The sequence below is a fragment of the Brachyhypopomus gauderio genome, chromosome 1 (genome assembly GCF_052324685.1).
Source record: "Brachyhypopomus gauderio isolate BG-103 chromosome 1, BGAUD_0.2, whole genome shotgun sequence".
In the NCBI taxonomy this organism is placed as follows: domain Eukaryota; kingdom Metazoa; phylum Chordata; class Actinopteri; order Gymnotiformes; family Hypopomidae; genus Brachyhypopomus; species Brachyhypopomus gauderio.
In genome coordinates this window covers 42,841,035-42,865,448 of record NC_135211.1, presented here as the reverse complement: position 1 = coordinate 42,865,448, position 24,414 = coordinate 42,841,035, and the positions used below count along the sequence as shown (strand labels likewise).

General features: G+C 41.2%; 3 protein-coding genes across 5 annotated transcripts; 1 reads left to right on the top strand and 2 right to left on the bottom strand.

Annotated features, from left to right (window-relative positions):
• Nucleotides 1–5,730: 5,730 nt before the first annotated feature.
• On the bottom strand, nucleotides 5,731–8,001 carry LOC143521300 (uncharacterized). Of its 2 annotated transcripts, none has more exons than XM_077014024.1 (2): nucleotides 6,814–8,001; nucleotides 5,731–6,529 (listed from the first exon to the last, which is right to left on the bottom strand). In XM_077014024.1, the coding sequence occupies exon 1, from the start codon at nucleotides 7,813–7,815 to the stop codon at nucleotides 6,838–6,840; it is 978 nt and encodes a 325-aa protein (XP_076870139.1). In that variant the 5' UTR covers nucleotides 7,816–8,001; the 3' UTR covers nucleotides 5,731–6,529; nucleotides 6,814–6,837. The 2 variants fall into 2 exon arrangements, with proteins under 2 accessions (XP_076870139.1, XP_076870149.1); XM_077014034.1 differs by having other exon boundaries at nucleotides 7,077–8,000.
• Nucleotides 8,002–12,481: 4,480 nt separating this feature from the next.
• Nucleotides 12,482–15,894, top strand: LOC143521288 (uncharacterized). Of its 2 annotated transcripts, none has more exons than XM_077014002.1 (6): nucleotides 12,482–12,996; nucleotides 13,694–13,827; nucleotides 14,466–14,613; nucleotides 14,710–14,958; nucleotides 15,040–15,310; nucleotides 15,533–15,894. In XM_077014002.1, exons 1-6 carry the CDS (start codon nucleotides 12,566–12,568, stop codon nucleotides 15,731–15,733), a joined length of 1,434 nt encoding a protein of 477 aa, XP_076870117.1. In that variant the 5' UTR covers nucleotides 12,482–12,565; the 3' UTR covers nucleotides 15,734–15,894. The 2 variants fall into 2 exon arrangements, with proteins under 2 accessions (XP_076870117.1, XP_076870127.1); XM_077014012.1 differs by having other exon boundaries at nucleotides 12,486–12,996; nucleotides 15,188–15,310.
• Nucleotides 15,835–22,594, bottom strand: LOC143521282 (uncharacterized). The gene is made up of 13 exons (XM_077013991.1): nucleotides 22,270–22,594; nucleotides 20,865–20,916; nucleotides 20,705–20,782; nucleotides 20,203–20,441; nucleotides 19,953–20,053; nucleotides 19,674–19,852; nucleotides 19,366–19,560; nucleotides 19,175–19,261; nucleotides 18,829–19,082; nucleotides 17,874–17,999; nucleotides 17,506–17,646; nucleotides 17,192–17,303; nucleotides 15,835–17,025 (listed from the first exon to the last, which is right to left on the bottom strand). Exons 4-13 carry the CDS (start codon nucleotides 20,422–20,424, stop codon nucleotides 16,808–16,810), a joined length of 1,635 nt encoding a protein of 544 aa, XP_076870106.1. The 5' UTR covers nucleotides 20,425–20,441; nucleotides 20,705–20,782; nucleotides 20,865–20,916; nucleotides 22,270–22,594; the 3' UTR covers nucleotides 15,835–16,807.
• Nucleotides 22,595–24,414: the final 1,820 nt, after the last annotated feature.

Genomic DNA, 24,414 nt, shown 5'->3' with positions numbered 1-24,414 from the left:
CGATCGATCGCGATATAATATAATATAATTTCGATATAATTGTGTCCATTTACATCCCCGCTTACATTCCCCCCCCCACTCAACAACTTACGTTCGCTACTCGGCACACTCATTGACTAGACATGTTAAAGTTGGCACTCCGTGTCTCAAAGGTTGCCGACCCCTGATCTAATGTATACACAATATACCCACACTTATCTACGCAGACACACAGCACTCCTCTAACACGGATTACTACGTTAACTGTGCTAATTATTTTGAAATAAGTGAAATAAACACATTTATTGACTGAAAGTGTGATTCAGAAGATAAAAAGTTATCAAGCAGTATATTTTTTATTATTTCAATATTCAATTATTTCTCACTAATCACATAAAATGGCTTCAGAAGTAAATCAAATCAAGCAAATAAAAGTAAAGTTAGTTCTTGGTTCTTTTCTTATGAACACAGGCCCATATGGAATACAGGTACATATGGAATACAGGTACATACGGAATACAAGATAATACAGGACCTCCTCTCTGGAACCTCAATAGGCCGTGTTTTCCTTTGTATCTGAGACGTTTGGGTGGGCGGGTGTAGTTAGGAGAACGTGCCCCAACAACCAGCCCCTACTGAAATGAAATCCTCTCACTGCTATTTAATCTTGGCGTCAGACTCCGAGCACGAGAACGTCGGGTCAGACCAGTTCAGATTGTTCTTGACTTTGGAACTTATAACAAAAAGGGAATTTTGAGCTTTCGTTGCTGCTGTCATTATGGGCACGAGTACTTCTCATGAGTTGAACGATGTCTCAACCGCGGGGTTATTCAGATTAGCTCAGTCAGTTGGTATGTTGCCCGATATTGGCATAGACGCCACTTTAATAAAGTATTCAGGAACGGATTCAGCAGCAGTATTACGTGAGCACTCCAACCATCTACGCGCCCTCAGCACTGCCAGTGGCTACGTGGAAAAACTGGGTTCTACTTTGATCAGCTACAGTGGCGCTGGTCATCTCCTTCATTCTGGACCTGGCGATAGGTCCGGCAGAGACGGACAGCGACGACACCCCGAACATGTTACTGCGCGTGTTTGCGGAGGAGAAGGCGTCGGACGTGAGAGACTCTATGCATGAGTATGTGAAACGACTCGGGATGCATTTGCGCGATCCGGTGAAGGCGCTAGAAGACACTGAACGTTTTGAGAAACAGTTCAAAGTGGCCAGCTGACCCGTCTTAGGAACTCCATGTTGCACGACAACCAGATGAGCTCGCGCTCCATGAAGCACTGGGTGAACGGCGCAGCGTTCCACTCTCAGATGCTCGTGCACGCGGCCCGACTGAAGACGACCAGCACCAACTCGGACTTTGATGTTTACCTGAACTCTGTTAGCGCTGTGGTTGACATGTACTGAAACGATCTACGAGATCTGGTAAATAAGTACAAGGACTACAAACGGGCTACGATATTGTTGTATGAACCTCTCCGTCGAGTTCATTCTCATCTTTCTAGTGAGGAAGGCGAAATTAAAGATGATGAGACTAAGACGTCTCTGAAGACTCTGAGGTCTAGGCCTTATTGTCGTGACTTGTTCCGTGACTATGTCAACTACATTTTTACTGATTGGAGCCCGATCAAGCTGGCCGCTTAACTGTTTCTCAAGACGTTCAGTGTCTTCTAGCGCCTTCACCGGATCATGCAAATGCATCCTGAGTCGTTTCATATACTCGTGCATAGAGTCTCTCACGTCCGACGCCTTCTCCTCCGCAAACACGCGCCGTAACATGTTCAGGGTGTCGTCCCTGTCCGTCTCTGCAGAACGTATCGCCAGCTCCAACATGAAGGAGATGACCAGCCCCTAATACCACGGAGTTAACTGTGCCACTGTAGCTCATCAAAGTAGAACCCAGTTTTTCCAGGTAGCCATTGGCAGTGCTGAGGACACGTAGATGGTTGGAGTACTCACGTAATTTTGCTGCTGAATCCGTTCCTGAATACTTTATTAAAGTGGTGTCTATGCCAATATCGGGCAACATACCAACTGACTGAGCTAATCTGAATAACCCCGCGGTAGAGACATCGTTCAACGCATGAGAAGTGTACGCGCCCATAACGATAGCAACAACGAAAGCTCAAAATTCCATTTTTGTTATAAGTTCCGAAGTCAAGAACAATCTGAACTAGTCTGACCCGACATTCTCGTGCTCGGAGTCTGACGCCAAGATTAAATAGCATTGAGAGGATCTCATTTCAGTAGGGGCTGGTTGTTGGGGCACTTTCTCCTAACTACGCCCGCCCACCAAACGTCTCAGATAAAAAGGAAAACACTATGGGGCTATTTTAGTGTCACCAGAACCTGAACCTGAAATCATTATTACTTGAAAAAACAGTCTGTAAAATCCTCGCAGGTATGCAAAAATTCGAGTTAAAATTCAGGTTCAGGTTGAAATTCAGGTTCGGGTCGCAATTCAGGTTCGGGTCGTAATTCAGGTTCGGGTCGAAATTCAGGTTCAGGTTGAAATGCGGTTCATCCGGGATACATAGGATGAGCAAACAAACTCAGAGCTAACTTCATCTGGCCAATCACAAAACATATCAGAGGTCATTGGGAGGCGTGTCTTTCTGCTAAATTTCCTGTAAGGTGAAGGTGAAGGTCCTCGGCTACGTCATCTCGCCAGAGGGAGTGACCCCGGACCCTGAAAAGACACGCACCGTGCGAGTGATGGATCCGCCACAGAACATCAGTGAGCTCAGGAGCTTCCTGGGCATGGTGAACCAGCTAGGCAAATTCGTGCCCAACCTTGCTAAAATGGACAAAGCTCTGAGGGACTTGCTGTCGAAAAAGAACCAGTGGTACTGGGGCCCAGAGCAAAGCAAAGCGTTCACCAGTCTCAAAAAGGAGCTGTCATTCACCCCGGTGCTGCAGCTGTACGACCCAAACAAAAACCTGAAAATCTCAGCCGACGCCTCATTATACGGGCTAGGTGGCGTTCTTCTTCAGGAACAGCAGGGCACCTGGGCCCCGGTGGCATAGGCATCCAGAGCACTCACGAGCACGGAGCAGAGGTACGCACAAGTGGAAAAAGAAGCGCTGGCCCTGACCTGGGCATGTGAAAGATTCAGCAACTTCATCATCGGCCTTCACTTCAATCTGGAGACCGACCACAAGCCCCTCGTGAGCCTGTTAGGTGGACAAGCACTGGATACACTCCCTCCTAGAATACAGAGATTCAGGATGAGACACATGAGATACGGGTACACCATCACCCACATTCCAGGGAAGAGCCTCATGACTGCAGACACGCTCTCCCATGCTCCGCTGAAGCCTGGTGGAGTGACGGATGGTGATGGCCTGATGGAAGAGACAAACATTTACGTAGACTCTGTGTTGGCAAATCTGCCAGCAAGCGAGGCTTACCTGTCAGAACTGCGCAATCAGCTGAGCGCTGACAGTATCTGTTCCGAGGTGATGAGATACTGCGCGGAGGGCTGGCCAGACCGCAACAGACTGGACTCTCTGGTAAGACCCTACTGGGCTGAAAGAGCCGTCCTCAGCACACACAATGGACTGTTACTGCAGGGCACTAGAATAGTGATCCCCTCTGTGATGAGAAATGGTGTGCTAGAGAAGATTCATGAGGGGCACCAGGGCATAGTCAAGTGCCGTGAGCGAGCTAAGCAGTCAGTATGGTGGCCGGGGCTCAGTAGCCAGATCGAAGAGCTGGTGCTGAAATGTGCTGCATGCATCAAAGAACGGACCAACCCGACTGAGCCTCTCATGCCAACCAAGCTGCCAGACAGGCCATGGCAGAAGCTTGGAGCCGACCTGTTCACACTGAAAAACACCAACTACTTACTTGTTGTGGACTATTTCTCTAAGTACATAGAGATCGCGCAGCTGAGTCCAACTGGGTGTGCTGATGTCATAGTGCATCTCAAGTCCATTTTTGCCAGGCATGGCATACCTGAGACTTTAATCTCAGACAACGGGCCGCAGTTTTCAGGCGCCCTAAAGGCAGCATTCACGGCAGAATATGAGTTCGAGCACATGACGAGCAGCCCAAGATATCCTCAGAGCAACGGTGAGGCAGAGCGTGCCGTCCAAACCGTCAAAAACCTGCTGGGAAAAGCGTCTGATCCCTACCGTGCACTGTTAGCCTATAGGAGCACTCCCCTGAGCAACGGCTTCAGCCCAGCCCAGCTGCTCATGGGCCGGCGGCTACGCACCACGGTGCCTTCATTTCCTGCTATGCTCGATCCAGCCATCCCAGACCTACGATCGGTGCAAAGCAGAGAGAGAGTGAGAAGATGGATGGACGCGAACTACGACCACAGACACAGGGCGAGAAATCTCCCTCACCTGTCTCCAGGAGATCGAGTGTGGATTACAGACTCCAAGACACCAGGTACCATCACATCTGCACATGCGACACCCAGATATTACTTGATCAGTGGACCCCAGACCAGCATAAGGAGAAATCGTCGCCACCTGGTGCCTATGGGGCCTGACAACAGCGACAAGACACAGGACCAAGCTGCCGAAGCAGACTCACCCGACACTGCCCGAGACACTGTTGCGGTGTCCAGTGAGAGGTCACAAGTGTCTCCTCCAATCATCCTCACCAGGTCAGGCAGACCTGTCATCAATCCGGAAAGACTGGACTTGTGAAGCTTGAGTGGAAAAAAGAGAAATGTTGTAGGATGTTATGTTGGATGTTAGTCTATGTGACATGGTGATGTAATGGGGGGAAGTTTAATTGGTAATTTGTTATATGTTATAATTTCAGTGGCCTGCAGTTTAAGTTAAAGATGGCCCTAATTATGAGGGACTAGTAAGGTAACTTTCTCTCAGTAAGAATGTGTTTCACAGCGGTCAGCATATTGTGTAAGCATCCAGGACAGAAGCCTATTGGAAGTAAACACAATGGTGATAAATGTAATGTTAAGGTACATGTAAGGTTAACACAAATTAAGCTAGAGTTCAATGTTTAGTTAAACAATTCTCAGGAGGGGAGATGTGGTGTAATCTATGTGCAATCACGGGCCAAGACACTAGAGGGGGATGTCTCATGGGAATTCATATGTGTCTGATAGGGATGCACATGGAATAAGGCTAGAGATTGTTGAACTACATGCAAGTAAAATGAAGCCATGGAAAACCCGGTCTCATCCTTATTTTGTTTATTAAAAGAACCCAACACGACAACTTCGTCTCTTCTTTTGCACTAGTTTTGAAAAGGGGCGTTTTGGAACTTTGGGGGCGGGCTCATATGGAGTGAGATTGCTGTCTTTAATATGAGAGCGCAATGATAAGTTTAAATCGAGCAAGTCACAGCAAAATCAAGAAAACCGAGCAAAAACAGTGACAGCCAGAGAAACAAGAATTGCACAGTTAAGTGCATTCACTTCACTGTTTTCAGCGCATGTCTCAGTTTTTTTTTTGCTCGCTTCTAAAATTTCTACTCACTTCATGATTTCAAGTGTAAATACGTCACAGATCAAGGCTTGGTAGATGATGGCATTCATCTCAATATCACAAACGTTACTCACAAATCTACGTTCTTTCATCCACAAACCTAACCCTGTCCTCAAAGCCTTTAACATAATACCACACTGCTACTATAAACTTTGAAATGTGTTCGGAAATTACAATTTAGCTCAAGTAAAATTTTCTGTGCCATATTCTTCACAATTGAAACTACATTTTCTGCATGAGAAACCACACAAACACAAATAAAGAAATAATTCAAATCAAACTTATTTTAATAAATGCATGAAGATAATTATGACCAATCATGCAAATAAAGTATAAAAATGACCAATCATGCAAAAAAAGTATAATGATCAATATAAGAATAAATGACAATCATTTGCTGTATTTCAAATCATCTGATGTTCTGCGTTTCTGTTGAGTAGCACTCCTAAGTATCTAATGTATACACAAGATACCCACACTTATCTACGCAGACACACTGCACTCCTCTAACATGGATGGCTGTGTTAACTGTGCTAATCGTTTTGAAACAAGTGAAATAAACACATTTATTGACTGAAAGTGTGATTCAGAAGATATAAAGTTATCAAGCAGTATATTTTTATTATTTTAATATTCAATTATTTCTCACTAATCACATAAAATGGCTTAAGAAGTAAATCAAATCAAGCAAATAAAAGTAAAGTTAGTTCTTGGTTATTTTCTTTATGAGTACAGGCCCATATGGAACACGGGTACATATGGAATACAGGCCCATATAGAATACAGGCTCATATGGAATACAGGTACATACAGAATACAGGCCCATATGGAATACAGGTAGATATGGAATACAGGCCCATATGGAACACAGGCCCATATGGAATACGGGTACATATGGAATATGGGTGCATATGGAATACAAGCACATGTGAAATACAGGCACAAACGGGATACAGGCAGACAGTGAATGTAACTGACTCTTCTCCAGTGCCCAGTGTATCGAATGAGCTTCCACTTGGTCTCATGTCTCTGTTAGACCTCCATCAGTTCAGTGTAGTCTGAGAGTTGGACCTTGAGATATGAGAACATGTTTTTATGCAGAGAAATAAATGATGGAATGATTATTATTCATGTGCTTTGAACTGTCTATGATTTAAAACATTACATAATCACAGGGACTTTATAGTCTGCTAGTACAACACACTCACCATACAGCACCACACAAATCTACCTACAACAGTCCTACACACACTCCATCTTTTCCAAAACATATCCCCACACACATTTAACACTGCTGTTACACACACTTCCACTTCAATGTTTACAACTCAGCTTTACTTTAGTTACTGTTTTACCTGCTCCCTACACGTGTTCAGGTTTCACACGTTGAAAGTATCATGTTGTGTTATTAGTTCCCTCATGTTGTCCTTAATGTTGGTGAAATAATCGTTCAGCTCTTTGATCTGGTTCCAATTAGTAAACATGTAGTTGACATATTCAGTGAACAAGTCATTACAACTAGGCGTAAACTCACTGAATTTATAAAAATAATAAAAATTCAGAGACGTTTTAGTCTCATCATCTTTCATCTCGGCTTTCTCTTCTAAAGAATCCTCACCAAGATGAGGTTCATCCAACGATATCGTAGACCGTTTGTAGTCCTTGTACTTATTTAACAGATCTCGTAGATCGTTTCGGTACATGTCAACCACAGCGCTAACAGAGTTCAGGTAAACATCAAAGTCCGAGTTGGTGCTGGTCGTCTTGAGTCTGGCCGCGTGCACGAGCATCTGAGAGTGGAACGCTGCGCCGTTCACCCAGTGCTTCATGGAGCGCGAGCTCATCTGGTTGTCGTGCAACATGGAGTTCCTGAGACGGGTCAGCTGGCCGCTTAACTGTTTCTCAAGACGTTCAGTGTCTTCTAGCGCCTTCACCGGATCACGCAAATGCATCCCGAGTCGTTTCATATACTCGTGCATAGAGTCTCTCACGTCCGACGCCTTCTCCTCCGCAAACTCGCGCCGTAACATGTTCAGGGTGTCGTCGCTGTCCGTCTCTGCAGAACGTATCGCCAGCTCCAACATGAAGGAGATGACCAGAGCCCCTAATCCCACGGAGTTAACTGTGCCACTGTAGCTCATCAAAGTAGAACCCAGTTTTTCCAGGTAGCCATTGGCAGTGCTGAGGACACGTAGATGGTTGGAGTACTCGCGTAATTTTGCTGCTGAATCCGTTCCTGAATACTTTATTAAAGTGGCGTCTATGCCAATATCGGGCAACATACCAACTGACTGAGCTAATCTGAATAACCCCGCGGTAGAGACATCGTTCAACGCATGAGAAGTGTACGCGCCCATAACGATAGCAGCAACGAAAGCTCAAAATTCCATTTTTGTTATAAGTTCCGAAGTCAAGAACAATCTGAACTAGTCTGACCCGACGTTCTCGTGCTCGGAGTCTGACGCCAAGATTAAATAGCATTGAGAGGATCTCATTTCAGTAGGGGCTGGTTGTTGGGGCACTTTCTCCTAACTACGCCCGCCCACCAAACGTCTCAGATAAAAAGGAAAACACTATGGGGCTATTTTAGTGTCACCAGAACCTGAACCTGAAATCATTATTACTTGAAAAAACAGTCTGTAAAATCCTCGCAGGTATGCAAAAATTCGAGTTAAAATTCAGGTTCAGGTCGAAATTCAGGTTCGGGTCGTAATTCAGGTTCGGGTCGTAATTCAGGTTCGGGTCGAAATTCAGGTTCGGGTCGAAATTCAGGTTCAGGTTGAAATGCGGTTCATCCGGTATACATAGGATGAGCAAACAAACTCAGAGCTAACTTCATCTGGCCAATCACAAAACATATCAGAGATCATTGGGAGGCGTGTCTTTCTGCTAAATTTCCTGTAACTGTGCGTTCACACCGAAAGCGACGAGAGCGACACGGCAACCGGAAGTCATTCATTTTCAATGAGAGTGAGCGACACCCAGCGACGCTAACCCGATTATTGGTTATGATTTTTTAAATTCCTGTTTGATCTTCGGGTCTGGGGTAAAAAGTAAAAAAAAATACATAAACATTTTAGGTTTATATACTATATGTGTTTTATACACACACTATGTTTTATACACGCACTCCTTTATAATCGTGTGTCCTGTAATCAATAGATTAAAATAAATACTGCGTCCTGCTTTAAAAACATGATTTGCATATCTGTCACGTGCTGCATGCAGGCGTGATGTTGGACACGCCCCCACGCGACGCGATGCTGGCGACTCGGCGACGGAGAGCGATTTTATCGCTTTCGGTGTGAACGCACAGTAAGAGTGCGGTCCCTGTTTGGCGTGTAAGTAGCATGTAAGCAGCACGAAAGTGACCACTGTGCCACCCAGAAATGGCACCTTGTGGCATCTGCCACATAATCGTGGCACTTAGTGTGGCCAGTGCTGCGTGACTGTGGTCTCCGTTGTCCAGTGTTATGACCTCAGTCATATTGTGTGTTGTGCATTTTGTCATTGTCTGCTATGCCTGTGTCTATTGTGAGTCTACCCCTTTAAGACTGTTTACAGGGGCCGTCCGTTCTTCACCTTCCACACCTGATGCGGCTTACCGTGACGACTGAGGACGATGGAAAAGAAGCATAAAAGGTGGATTTGGACATGGACGAAGCAGGCTACGCATCGATTTTGTGCTTGTTCTGAGAGTTCTGAGATTTGATAATTCGATTGTTGGTTTGTTCTAGTTGCTGTTTACATTTGTATATTTGTATATATCTGTATATATATCTATTGCACCAGTAGTAAGGGTGACTGGCTGTTTTGTTTCTGGTTTTGAGGGTTTGGTTCTGTGTGTTTGGCTAATCAGGGAGTTAGGAGAGACATTGTGTTTTTGTTTAACGTTGGTTTGTGAAGGGTTAATTAGTAGTCCCTGTGTTAGAGTGGATTTTCTTTTGTTGTTCGTTTCCGTTTTCAGTGAGGGTCACCCTGAAGGTTACCTGGTGTTATTATTCATGTCATTCAATATACATCTCATATCTTTACATACTACATAAAACATCTTTCAATTATTCAATTTGGGCTGTCTCTGTGGGTGTTTTTGGACATTTGGCCGTCACAGGTTATCATATACCGGTTCATCACTATCATTTTCTCTGTTACTAGTCCCTACCTAGACGGGGTACGTAACACCAGAAACGCCGCCTGTCTCTGCTGACAGACATCTAAAGAGTCTTGGGTGACTCTGCGTATCGGCCACTCGCTTCAATCATCCCGACGAGCTCCGAATCGCCATTTGTTGAAATGAAGATGGTTCATAACTTTTGTTTGAAAATTATGTTGAGTGAAATACTAGCCGACATCCAGCTAGACAGCTCTATATTACTAGTTCAGAATACTGTTTAGCGATAACGTCGAATTACGATTATAGGAGGGTACGTGAATCTACAGTGGTAGACCATTAATGACAGCACTGTAAATTTAAAGCGTTTATTATTATAGATGTATGGTATCAGTGAATGTTCCTTCATGTCATCAGCGTCATTTAAACCTCTGCGACCAAGTGGCATCGCATTTAGTATTTGTGCAATTTGTAGTATATTTCGCATTGTATTGGTTTCTATTGTTAGTCTAGATTGTCAGCCGAGCGGCTCCCGACATAATCGTTAAACAGCATCCTGAACTCGTAGTTTGGAGCTGTCGGTTAGCTCCGAATCGTTCACTCAACATAAATTAACAAACAAAAAATATAAACCATTTTCATTTCCACGAATCCTACAAATGCGATGTCACTCGCTCGCAGTGGTTTAAATGACGCTGATGGCGTGATGAACGTTCACTGATGAACAATCTGTAATAAATCTGTTTTATGACGTGGGGGTGAAGTGTTATCAATGGGAGGACACACTTGCTGAGAAGAACATTTTATATAAGGGGTTTCACATTTAACATTAACTTAACTATGTTAATATAATAGAAGACACACGGACAGCACGATCACGATGAGGCATGACTAAACTAGACGACACCACAAACCACTACAGTGACACAACACGGATGACTAAAGCGAACATACCAGAGAACGAGTACAGATAAACACGAAAACACTCACACTTACCCATGCACAGTGGCGTGCACACATAGACCTCAGGTGGTGCTAAAGCACCACCAACTCTGCCCTTTATCAACGAAAGTGCCCTTTTGAAACTTCGTTTTTTATTATTATTATTATCATTTTACTGAGGTCGGTTTGAAATGATCTTTTGAAAACCTGAGCGATTAAAAACAATGCCCTGAAATGAGCCACCACCTCACACACATCCGACCTCTCTCTTCCTTTACCACCAAATGGCGATTCGGAGCTCGTTGGGATGATTGAAGCGAGTGGCCGATACGCAGAGTCACCCAAGACTCTTTAGATGTCTGTCAGCAGAGACAGGCGGCGTTTCTGGACAACGGAGACCACAGTCACGCAGCACTGGCCACACTGTCATGATTATGTGGCAGATGCCACAAGGTGCCATTTCTGGGTGGCACAGTGGTCACTTTCATGCTGCTTACATGCTACTTACACGCCAAACAGGGACCGCACTCTTACAGGAAATTTAGCAGAAAGACGCGCCTCCCAATGACCTCTGATATGTTGTGTGATTGGCCAGATGCAGTTCGATTAGCTCTGAGTTTGTTTGCTCATCCTACATATCCCGGATGAACCGCATTTCAACCTGAACCTGAATTTCGACCCGAACCTGAATTTCGACCCGAACCTGAATTACGACCCGAACCTGAATTTTGACCCGAACCTGAATTTCGACCCGAACCTGAATTGCGACCCAAACCTGAATTTCGACCTGAACCTGAATTTTAACTCGAATTTTTGCATACCTGCGAGGATTTTACAGACTGTTTTTTCAAGTAATAATGATTTCAGGTTCAGGTTCTGGTGACACTAAAATAGCACCATAAAACACCTATTGAGGTTCCAGAGAGGATGTGCTGTATTATCTTGCCATCTACTGGCGTGCGGCGGTATTGCACTGCAATATAACGGGTGTTGTTTTACCAAACATATCTGAGTGTCTAGCGTTCGACTTTTAACAAAGGTTACTTGAACAATTGATAAGGCTGTAAGTGAAAATGTGTTTTTGTTCTCTTTTGTTTTGTACACTGCGTGTGTGTGTGTGTGTCTGTGTCTGCTTTTTGTGACTCTTGAAGTTCGTTTTGCATCCTGCATGCACTGAAAAAAATGATACTTTGGACCAACTTAAAAAATTACTCTAATTTGTTACATCTAAATTTATTAATTATTAATTAATAAATTAAATTAATGATTATATTTATTATTCAGTTGAAATCCTAAATTTTAATTTAATATCAACAAAAAATTTTATTTAATAAAACTAAAAAAAATACTTCCAATCAAAGTAAAAAGATTACTTATTATAAAGACCACATACTCATTTATTCACTTTGTTTCAAGTTTTTTTTTTTTTAGGAAAATTATATTTACTATTACATTCAAGTAGTTTTTACTTTTAAGTAAACTAATTAAATCACTCAAATTTTGTTACATGCAATTTTATTAATTTTTCTCAAGTTAATTTCCTGAGTCAGTACAAACTACAATTTCTTGCTTAACCTTCGCCTTCTGTTAGCGTTACGGTCCCATCAGGGGTGCTAATGGGTACGTGTGGACCCGTGTTTAAATCAGCCATAAGATACTCTAAAATCAATTAATTATCAACCAATTTGTTTCTTACCTCTTGTTTATCTTGTTAGGCTTCCTTATATGGAGGGTTATTTGTGACAATATTATATAAATAAATGAACAAAGAAATAATTGTTTAAAACGTTAAATAAATATTTAAAATGAGATTTAATTAATTAAATTATTAATTAAATTATTTAAATATGGAAAGGAAGCATAAATAATTTTATGTAATTAAATTCATCGTTAGTTGATTGTGATATTTGTATTTCATTAATTGTTTAACTTAAATAATTTAATTAATTATTTCATTATTTATTTCATTATTTCAAGCGCGTCGTCGAACCATGAAATAATTAAATCTGTCAACATCAGCCATCAAACTCAGTGGGCGGGCCTAACTCCGATCGATGCAGGTTGATTGCTCTGGCCTGTGTGAGTGTTTTCTCAGCATGGTGGCTCTCGACATGGATCTGCAGGACATTTCTCAGGAGTTCGTTAGAACTATCTTACAGCTAGCGGAGGAAATTGAATCAGGGGCTGCAGCCCCAGACTCTGTCACTGATCAAATACACGACTTTATAGAAGTGTTAGGGCTGCTTTCTGCTCTCTCTCACCAAAATATAGACTACAGGGTAACTGCAAACTTTGAAGAAGTGCTCCAGCGCTTCTCCATCCAACCACAGCAAACTACAGCAGGCCCAGGTCGCCCAGCCTTTCACATCCCCAGCGGAATGCTGGAGCACCAAGTTCTCTGTGGAGTAACAGCTCCTGAAATCGCAGATATGTATGGAGTGTCTGAGAGGACCATCAGGAGACACATGGAACAGAACGGAATACGGTGGGTAACCAATCATTTGTTCCATATAAATTTCCCTAATGTAGCATCATCTAGTTCAGGTATCACCAAATGGCGGACCGCGGTCCGGATCCGGACCCGAACGCCGTCCTGTCCGGACCCAATCACATTCCTGATTAACTGGATACGGACCCAAATGCCAAAAAAATTTTAACGGGAGACTATATTTTAAACCGGAGAATTTATTTTCAGACGAGTATTACGTTCACCACCCATTTGAGTGTTACGTTCGCCACCAACCCCCCCCCCAACAACTTTCGTTCGCCACCGCGGACCCGGACCTAAGGTCTGAGCTATCTGCCAAAAATGGACCGCGGAAAGATTTAATTGATTACCCCTGATCTAGTTCTAACTAAAGTACTGAAAGTACTAGCTAGGTCAGTGTAACGTTTGTCAGTGTAACGTATATTTTTGCACCCAATTTTTCCAGTTTTCTCAAACGGTCAGAAAACTGAACTGATAAACGTTACACTGACCTTACTACTATATGAAAACAGTTTATCATGGCTTTAATATACTTAAACATTGAGCTATGAACACCAAACTTAACTTGTTTATTACTCTTCATTCATACTGTCTACTGCTGTAAAGATGAACATGTACAATTGTAAAGTATATTGTATAGAGATATCCCTTTCCCATCATATATGACTTTGCTCAATGCTTTTGTTTGCTGCAGAAAGACAGACCTCTATTCACCACTCACTAATGAAGAGCTGGACTACATTGTAACTGATGTCCACAGAAGCCACCCAAACACGGGCTACAAGCTAATGCATGGTCTTCTGAAAGCCAGAGGTATACGTGTTCCAAGTAAGTGTGTAGAGAGACATTGTATTGGATGGGATTTAATGCTATCTAGCTGTGTAAAGAATGAAGAGAGCACTGCAATGGTTTTAATGTTCTGGCTGATATATACAGCTGTTTAGAGAATGAAGAGAGCGCTGTGTGTGAAAGACTGCCCTGCCAAAAATCCAGCTCACGCCCAGCTTGTCATCCACAAAAACATAGCCTATGCTGGTAAAGAGCTAGTTTTTTATTGGGTGTCCAGCTGGAACGTGGGCTGGATTTTTTTTTTAGAAGGGTAGTGGCGAGCAAGCCAAGGTGCATGAAAGCTGTGATTAAATATCAGGGTTATTCCACCAAATATTGATTAGTGAACTCATCCAAAGTTAAAACATTACTATTGTTATTTCTAAATGAATATGAACTTGTTTTCTTTGCATTATTTGAGCTCTGAAAGTATTGCATCTTTTCCTTATTTTTATATTTCATATTTTCTGCAGAAAATGCTCTAAATGAAAATATTTTCATTTGGAATTTTAGAGAAATATTGTCAGCAGTATATAGAATGAACCAATAATGTTCATTTTACTCACATACATCACTTGCAATGGTCTCTTAATTTTTTTCCAGAGTGGTATGTGTTTTTCAGCTATATTTCTTTTCAGTCTCAAGGTTGAGAGAGTCTTTTCGCAGAGTTGATGCAGAGGGTGTGTGCATGAGACGTCTACGGTTGCATACACTAAGACGACGGCAGTATTCTGTGCCTGGCCCAAATTACTTATGGCACATCGACGGTAACCATAAGCTCATAAGGTATCAGTAATACTGGCAGAAAGAAAAATCTATGTACAGATATGTGTACAACATTGTGAGTTAGCTAACCTGTTCACAATTGTCTCTTTCATACAGATGGAGGTTTGTGGTCCATGGAGGGGTGGATGGATTCAGTCGCTTGGTGGTTTACCTTACTGTGGCTGGCAATAACAGAGCAAACACAGTCTTACAGAGCTTTCTCACAGCTGTTGATGAGTATGGATTGCCATCAAGGGTACGATCTGATAAAGGTGGGGAGAATGCAGACGTTGCAGAATTTATGATCAGGAGCAGAGGTACCAACAGAAATTCCCACATCACCGGCAGAAGTGTTCATAATCAACGGTAAATTCACTTGCCTTACATTATAGTGTTAATTGATTGTACAAGAGAAGATATACAATCCAGGTTATGTCTTTCTTACAGAATAGAAAGGTTGTGGAGGGATGTTTATGAGCATGCTCTAGACCTCTTCTACCAGATCTTTGTCTCTTTGGAAGATCAGTCAGCACTTCACCCTGACAATGAACTCTATCTATTTGCCTTGCATTGGATCTTCCTACCACAAATACAGAGGCATCTCAAGTCTTTCAGAGATGCTTGGAACTTCCATGGCCTTAGAACTGAAAGGGGTCAGTCACCAGAACAACTCTGGAGAAGATACAGAGAGCAAACTCCCACAGAGGACTTAACCGAGGTATGTATTCATTGAGAAGTCAATATTTTAATGTAATTAAACATTCTGCATGCGTGCATTTCAAACATTTGCTTATATTTTTTGCTGAAAAACTAGCTGGTTTGTTACTGCAACAGTAGGTATTATACACTGACTGGTCATTAAGTACGTTATCTTTGCTTCTACGATGAGCATTGGGTACTGTAAGAAGTCACTAGTCTATTATGATAATATATTTCATAGGTTAATGAAGACTATGGGATTGACTGGAATGGGCCTCACACCCTTCTTGACAACACTGTATCTGTTCCGGAGATCCAGCTGCGCCGTGAGCTCACTGATGATGAACTTGCTTCTTTGCCAGTTCCAGGGGGGCCTTTGGATCGCACAATTGGCATGTACTTGGAGACTGTTCAGATTTTGTCAAGAATCATAGGAGACTGAAATAAATTGCATATAATTTATTCTTGTAGCATATCTAGATAAACATGCATTGGATTTTCAACAACAGTTAATGAAAAGCAAAAAATAAACACTTTGTTTTAACAGCATGAATTTGACATAATTCTTTGTTTTCTGGAACTAAAATAAACTGTGTTGTTAAACAGCCCTATCCTGTTTGTCCATTTTATTACAGAATAAAATAGTGAAGCTAAACATGAGTTAAACTCTTCCCTTTGCAAGCCTCTTTCAAACATGAGGTGAAAAAAAAACTTAATCTTGTTGGTACAGACTTATCAATTTGATCTGAGCAACATCACCAGGTGCACAAAATGTGCCATGAACTAAGGTCTGGAACAAATGACCAAAGTTTGGTCCAACCTAATGAGGTTGTCTTCGGCCAGAACAACTGAACCATGGTTAAGTTCATCTGCAGTGTGAAAACACTGAGATGTTTTAAGCTTTTGGACTAATCAGATGAAGTTGAGACATGATATTGTAATGCATTCAATAACAGCAGAAGAAAAAGAACTGTGTTGTGCCGTTATCACCCACATCCACATACCACCCCCCTTATTTTAGGAACAGAAATAAAAGTAATTAGAGGGGATTGCACTACCCTGAATCTGCTGCAGGATAGGCCTACAGTTGGATTCAGTACAACACCTGGAAAGATAACACTGCTCAACTGCTAACATTCTACATGTCAATCGGTGTTGAGTACAGAGCGACTCTGCTCACCTAGGTGATGATGGCAGGATGTAGTAAAATTGTTTAGTGCGCTCAGTCACTAAACTGCAGTGTGAAATGAAAAGTAACTGGACTAAATACAGTATACAATGTCACAAACAAATAACTGTGGTTTGAACTTCAGACTTGTGTCCAATCTTATTCAAAAAGACTGGTGTGGCTGCAGGTTTGAAACAACGTGCAGCACACTGGGTTTCATGTATAATCAATAAGTCACTCTTCAAACAACTGATTACCTGAGCTTGTGACTGGCTGGAATGAAAACCTGCAGTCACACTGGCCTTTTGCAGACAAGATTGGATAACCCTGATCTAAGGGAAAGTTGTGTTAAACTAGTCCAAATCCAGTGTGTGTGCTATTTATGGAAGCCATAAAGGCAGCCTCAAAGTCTGTGTAGGACTTAAAATGAACTGGCAGCTTCAAAGTTTCAAAGCATGTGGTGGATGTAGGAAAGGATCCTCTGGACAGCTCCACTTTGAGTTCACATGGCAGCACCTCCCACCCCACCCAGAACTTTAGCAGCTCGGCCAGTTTCCTTGGTGAAGCTAAAAGTCAACGAACACAGAATATTAGAATAAGGATTTTTTCATCAGAAACAACTGTACTGCAAACATTCCATTCCATTGTTTGCATACATATGTATGCATTTTCTGTAAAACTGCATACTGTACCTGTGATAAGGACAACAGAGTAGTATTAACACAACCGTACCTGTTTCGATGAACAGGCGCAGAAAACCAGTAATGCGACATGTGGTCTCAACATCAAATTCATCATCATCATCACTGTCCTCAACAGGCCAAATTATTTTGTCAAGGAGCATCTGAGGGGTGAAAACATTCAACAATGTTAATTAGTTGCATAAATGCACTTTTACATAGATCACGGGACATATAGATTTGCATATTTTTACACAGGAAATTCTCCCAGTTGGTTACAAAACATACCGATTACAAGGTTTACAGATGACGAAAAATACTCGTGTGAACACAATCATGATACAAAACTGAGGAAAAATAAATCACCTGGGGAGTGTAGAGCATTTCACCTGTTCTGGGGAAAACCAGCGAGACAACGTCGGGTCTAGATATCAGGAAGGGCCATACCATCACATCTTTCAGACCCTTCCTTAGCTGCTTTATTTGACGCTTGGTCCTTCCAATGACCTAAATGATATAGCCAACACAAATGAGAACTTTCTACCAGGAGAGGCACGGATAGAAATTGTCAAATTTAACTGTGGTAAATCATGTTTAAAATGCTCAGTTTTTTAAAGTGATTTGGTGACAATTTGGTGTTTATATGTAATAGCTTGCCAATTTCCACCTCTCAACACTGAACATAAAAACAGTAATTTCACTGAAAAAATATGTCTCTAGTAGCGTGAACTTACAGCATGGACCAATAGTTTGTTCTGTAGCCATCTCCTATTTGTTTTTGTGACTGCTGGAAGATCCCACGACATGGATAGATCTGAGACAGTGTCCTGTTGCTCCTGAGTAAGTTCTTCAGTTTCAAGCTAAAATTTAGATTATTATATAAAAGTTATTACACTAAGACACAATTTAAAAAAGTACATGACAATTTTCAGAAATATTGGATATGCTTATGTGCTGTCTTCACTTATGGGCCTGATTCTCCCAAAGAACATAAGACAGTTAAAAATAACTACACTTATTTAACTGAATCACCTCTACATGACCAAACCACGTATTGTGTATTTCCAAGGACTGTCTAACAGTACTGTATTTTACTAAAGATTAAAATGTAACATCACACACACACACCCTTTGAACACAGTTCTTAAATAACATTACACTTAGGCATATATCTTGTGAACAAGCCCAGTAATCTATCCTACAAAATGTTTAAGAACAAATTAATAATGGCATTGATGATTATTATAGATATTAATAAAGTAAAACAAAGTGATTACTAATCAGCACAGAGCTCTTTCATTAACCCTTCTTCATTCTGAAGTTGTGCACCATAGGCATGCCACTGACCCAAGGAAATACTAAGTGTAAATAGCACCCAATATGTGTCATATTTTGAATCCATAAAAATGCACTATGAAATGCAGAAACCAAAACCAAAAACCTTTACGCTTAACCCTTGTATGGTGTTCATTTTGTATCAAATGAAAAAAATACACTTAATTATTTTTAAATCTCAGACTCATTGGCCTTGGCTAATTTTCTATGAAGAACATGTTGTATATCAAAACGCATTTTCAATGAACAAAATGTGAATGTGAACTCAGTGTTTGCGGGTCCACCAAACCCACAAACACTGAGTAACAAAAATATCAGCACCACACAAGGGTTAAAACAGGCAATTTCATGTACCATTTCTATTATGCTCCTGATGTGCAAATCGGGACAGTCTTCTGTGACAATTGTTGCCATTTCTGGGTCTCCATTGAACAACACATGGATTATAGCTGGACTTAATCCTGTCACACATGGGCCATCATGCAAGAAGGAATGACCCAACATCCTTCCAGCAACCTGGAAGAGATTGCTCTCAATAAGGGACTCTGATGTGGCTGGAACGAGGTGGTCAGGCTGACCCTCAAATAACAGCGTTCGACCTGTGCCACCTGTCAGTAATACAAAACAGGCCATTACAGTGGTATAAGTAACTTACTGACTCTCATTTACACATGCTATAATATATGCTTTATACACACACCGAGATTTAGACTGAATCCAAACTGAAGTTTGGATATTATTGTTGTCAGAAAGTACCGCACCACTCCTTGTCCAACAGCAGCATCCCCTGTCATAAAACAAAATATTTATTCAATAATTGAAATAAAAGTAGTGTCTAACAGATTTTTGTCTGTAGCTGTCATTTAAATTTTAACTCACTATATTACTAACCATCAAGGGCACATTGAAGAGGACATGCCCATTCACGTTGCTCTTTATAGAATGACAGAAGTGCACGCTCTCTGTCTTCCTCAGTGTCCCTTATATCCATCTTCAGTTTAAGTGGCCTTCCAGATGCATGTTCCCCAAGTAAGCTCTCCTTGAAAACTTTGGAGGCTTGAACTGGATTTTCAATAAGTCCCCATTCTACACACACAAAAAATATGTGCACAACACAAGATCCATAAATGTTATACCATTTTGAAAATCATTACAAACAAATCAAATCTATATGGCTACTCTGCTGTGTGAATACAAACCACGGTCTGCTGCTCTGTGCTCAAACTCTTCACTGTCAGCCACAACTACTGCACTTGCAACCGATGTCCCTGCTGACTCCGGCCTTACTTGGATACGGTCACTGACCGCGTCTGGTTCCCTAACATTAGCCTCACCCTGATTTTCCTCTCCATCCCTATCTGATTCCTGAATGGATGTCCTTAAATTAACAAAATAAGATTTACTTATCATACTCACTAGAATGTACAACAAGCCAAAATACAAATCCAAGCACAGAAATTGGTTGTGTAGCTACATACCCTTTACAGTTCTCCCTGTGCAGTTTCATTTCAGAGAAAAGAACACCCCTCTGACAAGTGAGGCAGGAGATGACTGGACCAGAGGCATGACGAGCACCTTCCTAATAATGTAGTGGAAAGATTCATAAAATAGCATTTTAATTAATTACCGCTATAACTGATGATTTTATAGAATATAACAATAAAGAACAACATTAATGTGTAAGAAGTATAAACATTTTTTTTCACAATGTGTAAAAGTATAGCTTACAGATTCAAAAGGCAGGTCTTGTTGAAGTGGGCGTATGTAGATTGTAGCCTGTCCAATCATTGTAGCTGGATCTTTCAGATAGACAAGTGTGTATCCAGAGTTGGGACAAGGGAGTAATGCCAGACTTCGACTGCGAGTAGATCCAGCAACTTTGAGAAGCTCAAAACCACCCCCTTCACGAAGTTTTGGATATACTTCCATCAGTCTGTTTGTTACTACCATAGGATCTGCATAATTTCCTGATTACATAAAAAAATATATACACACACACACACACACACACACACACACACACACACACACACACACACACACACACACACACACACACACACACACACACACATTAATTTCAGAGTTAGAGTTATGCAAACACATTAATATTGTGAGCCAAACTGCATTGTGACTGGCACAGAAACAGAACTTTACAGTTCTTTCAAGCACAATTACTGAAACACAAATGAACAAAAGCAAATTACAACTCATAAATGATCAAACTAACCTGAAAATGATACTTTTTTTCTCCAAGTCCTGAGGCTGCAAGGTCTGCCTTCTCCTGTACACTTGGAACTGTATCAGCCTTGTGACCATGCAAGCAACAGAAGGTGTGTGTGTAGTAATTGCATCGAATTGCAGGGCTCTGCAATTGACGTCTAGCATACCTTCTAGGTGTAATGTTATTGCTGTATGGAGCAAAGAGCCTTGCCACCTCGGCTGCATATAGAGAGAAACAAAAATGTCACAACAAAAATGAGAACCACCGACTGAAAACAAAGGATTAACTATATGCTGTCTAGTAGAATGGCGACAAAGCTTAAGTTCCTTATTCTCATGCTACTCTAAATGATTCTAAAATGTATCAGAAAATAAAGTGTAAAAAAAATTAAGTAAATAGTGCTCCCCTTAACATGAGAACCCAGACCCAGTTCTGAATGTTTATTCAAAATAACAATCATTTAACTTATCTAAGCAGCTCATTAATGTTTTTTTTTGTTGTGATTACACAGTCACATGATTTCTGTAAATACTTTAAGGTTCAACTCACACTACAACACGTCATGACAAGTAACTATATTACTTGTATTTTATTGTTGGGTTCTAGAACTTTTTTAGAATATTTTAATTGATTGAATTTGTTGGAACAGACCTTTTAAAAGCAAAAAAACATATAAAATGAGCTTTATTTTCCTTAAGAAATAACACTTATAGTCCAGCAGCACTACTGTGTTCGATCCACTCACTGTACCAGTACACACACCTCATACACCACCACCACCACAATATGACACACACTAACACTAGGGTGACCAAACGTCCGTATTTCCCGGGACATGTCCGTATTTCACGTCCTGCCCCGGGCGTCCCGGGATATTTTTTAAAACTGTGGAAATGTCCTGGTTTTTAAATTACGTTAATCGGGCCATTAATTCTACAGGCACTAGGACCCTGAGCACGGCGCTGTATGACACGGAATCCCTGAGCCTCATCAGTTGAGCCTCATCATACTCAACTTGCGGAGAGCCAACAACTTACGTTCGCCACCCCCCCCTCCCCCCCCCCCTCGCTCGACAACCTACGTTCGCCACCCCCCCCCCCCCCCCGTGTCCTGGTTTTCCCAAACAAAAATATGGTCAGCCTAACTAACACCTCATACACCACCACCAACAATACACTAACACCACATACACCACCACAATACAACACACACTAACACCTCATACACCACCACAATAAAACACACACTAACACCTCATACACCACCACTATGCCAGTGCAGTCACTGCAGTGCTAAGAATAATGACCCACCACCCAAATAATATTATCCATCCTGCTGAACTAGCGCAGTTGCTGAAGCAAATATCAGTGTCTGTGAAAGATGCAGCTAACTTGATTGTTAACGTTGTACAGTTTGCCCATATTTAACACCCCAGTACTAGACACGCAAGTCCAGTATCTAAAATACCTCTAACTAGACTATCTAACTGGTATACTAATAACTGAAGCGGCATGTTGGTGTGTTAAGCTGGTTAATGTTAGGCCCAATCTGTCCTACACCCAACTACAGACCTTGGACAGGTTGTCTGTGTGATGAAGTGGAGGTTGAAGGCTGCTCCTGGGTGTTAAGAGCTTCAGGAGTGTTCCTTAACGCTTCTTCAATCAAACCTGCAGCTTCTCTTAACAGCTCAGGGCAGCTTCTCGACATTTTTATCTCGAAACAGTGAACACCGGTATCAGAAAAAGGTTAAGGCGCGTTAGAGCTGCTCTCGAACATCTGTCATCGCTCTATCATGACTTACTGTGCAATCTAACCAATCAGCCTGCATCGATCGGAGTTAGGCCCGCCCACTGAGTTTGATGGCTGATGTTGACAGATTTAATTATTTCATGGTTCGACGACACGCTTGAAATAATGAAATAAATAATGAAATAATTAATTAAATTATTTAAGTTAAACAATTAATGAAATACAAATATCACAATCAACTAACGATGAATTTAATTACATAAAATTATTTATGCTTCCTTTCCATATTTAAATAATTTAATTAATAATTTAATTAATTAAATCTCATTTTAAATATTTATTTAACGTTTTAAACAATTATTTCTTTGTTCATTTATTCATATAATATTGTCACAAATAACCCTCCATAATATACATGTCCTCAGGTCCTAAACATTTTGCATATTAGCTTATGCTTGCTGTTGCCTGTATGTAGGTATGCTGACGAACCAACGTTCAATGCAAAAAATTCTGGCTCAGTAATGTGTTCCAAACTACGTTGTACTTTTGTAAGGGTGTCATATAACATCACTCCTCACCGCCTAGCAGGTGTATTATTTTTCCTGAATACTACTGTGACTTCGTCAAGCACAACCCAGCCAGGCATCAGGCACTGCTAATAGTCAACTCTGAGGCGATTTCAGGTCGGGAGACCAGCGAGAAGATTGTTGTTGTTTTCAAGCGGTCTGTGCGCTTCATCAACGCTCCGGACACCATCGAAATATATGTGGACCTAAAAATACAGCTTTTATCTCAATACTGACCAAATTTAATCGAAATCCATGCAGGCGAAAGTATTTTACTAGACCGCGGAAAATAGGTAGTCATGATTGACATTTGTGTATCGAACGTCACGGTAGCTAGCAACTTTAGGCTAAAAGCGGCGTCTTGGTGTCTCGTTCCGACAGTGTTTTCTTGAAATCGGTACTGATACCAGTGTTGTGTAGTTTAATATCTCATTGTTTTCTGATATAACTTGCTGTTAAATGGTAATATAGTTAACATCACTTCGAATTAGATTATGATTAATTATTAATTATCATTAATTAGAATTAGATTATGTGAATTTCAGTCACACGACTTCTATTGTAATTAATGTATTATATTTTAATGTGATACATGATATTATAAATATCATAACTTTATCAATTCTCAACCAATTTTCAAAATCCATGTATCATTTTAAAGGTCTATTTCAGCGCTGTCTAGATATGTGATTCTTTTTAAGCTTGGGGCTGGTTGAAAATTTTGTCATCATACCTACTGTATGTACTGTGGAGTTCAGTGTCCCACACTGGTTCTTAATCAGCAAAGTTCTGGGTGATTGACTGTGTAAGGCAGCACGTTTTTTCACAAATCCTGGAGCAGGGCAGCATTTCAAGACATGCCCTAGAAGTGAACTGGGCGTTCTGCAGGTGTACTTTAGCGATTGAACTTAGAGATTTACGAACAACTTTAAGAACGACGTAACTTTAAGAACGCCGATTTTACGCCGGTTTCCCAAAACCCTTCTTATCTTTCAAACTTACGAACGACTCCCTAAGTAGCACTTACTTGACTCCGCCCCTGCGTTTGCTCAGAACAGGGTCTGCCAGTCGAAAACTGAACCACCGATTTGCATACATTTCTATATTATTAAGCCACAAAAGTGTCGTTATGTAGCCTAACTAATAATCATAAAATCAAACAACAAAAAAGTATTTATACAACATGTATTTAAAAAAAATAGTTTAAAAAAAAAAATTATAATTGCTGTCCATCGCATGCCAAGCCTACCTATAAATAGGCAATTAACCTATTCCAATAAACTTTAGAAGCAATCAAGCAGCAAGCATGGAAACCCGACCACGCAAACCAAATTTTTCTCCAGAGGAACTAACTCAAATGCTGGAAGAAATAGAAGAAAATAAGAGTATTCTGTTCTCTAA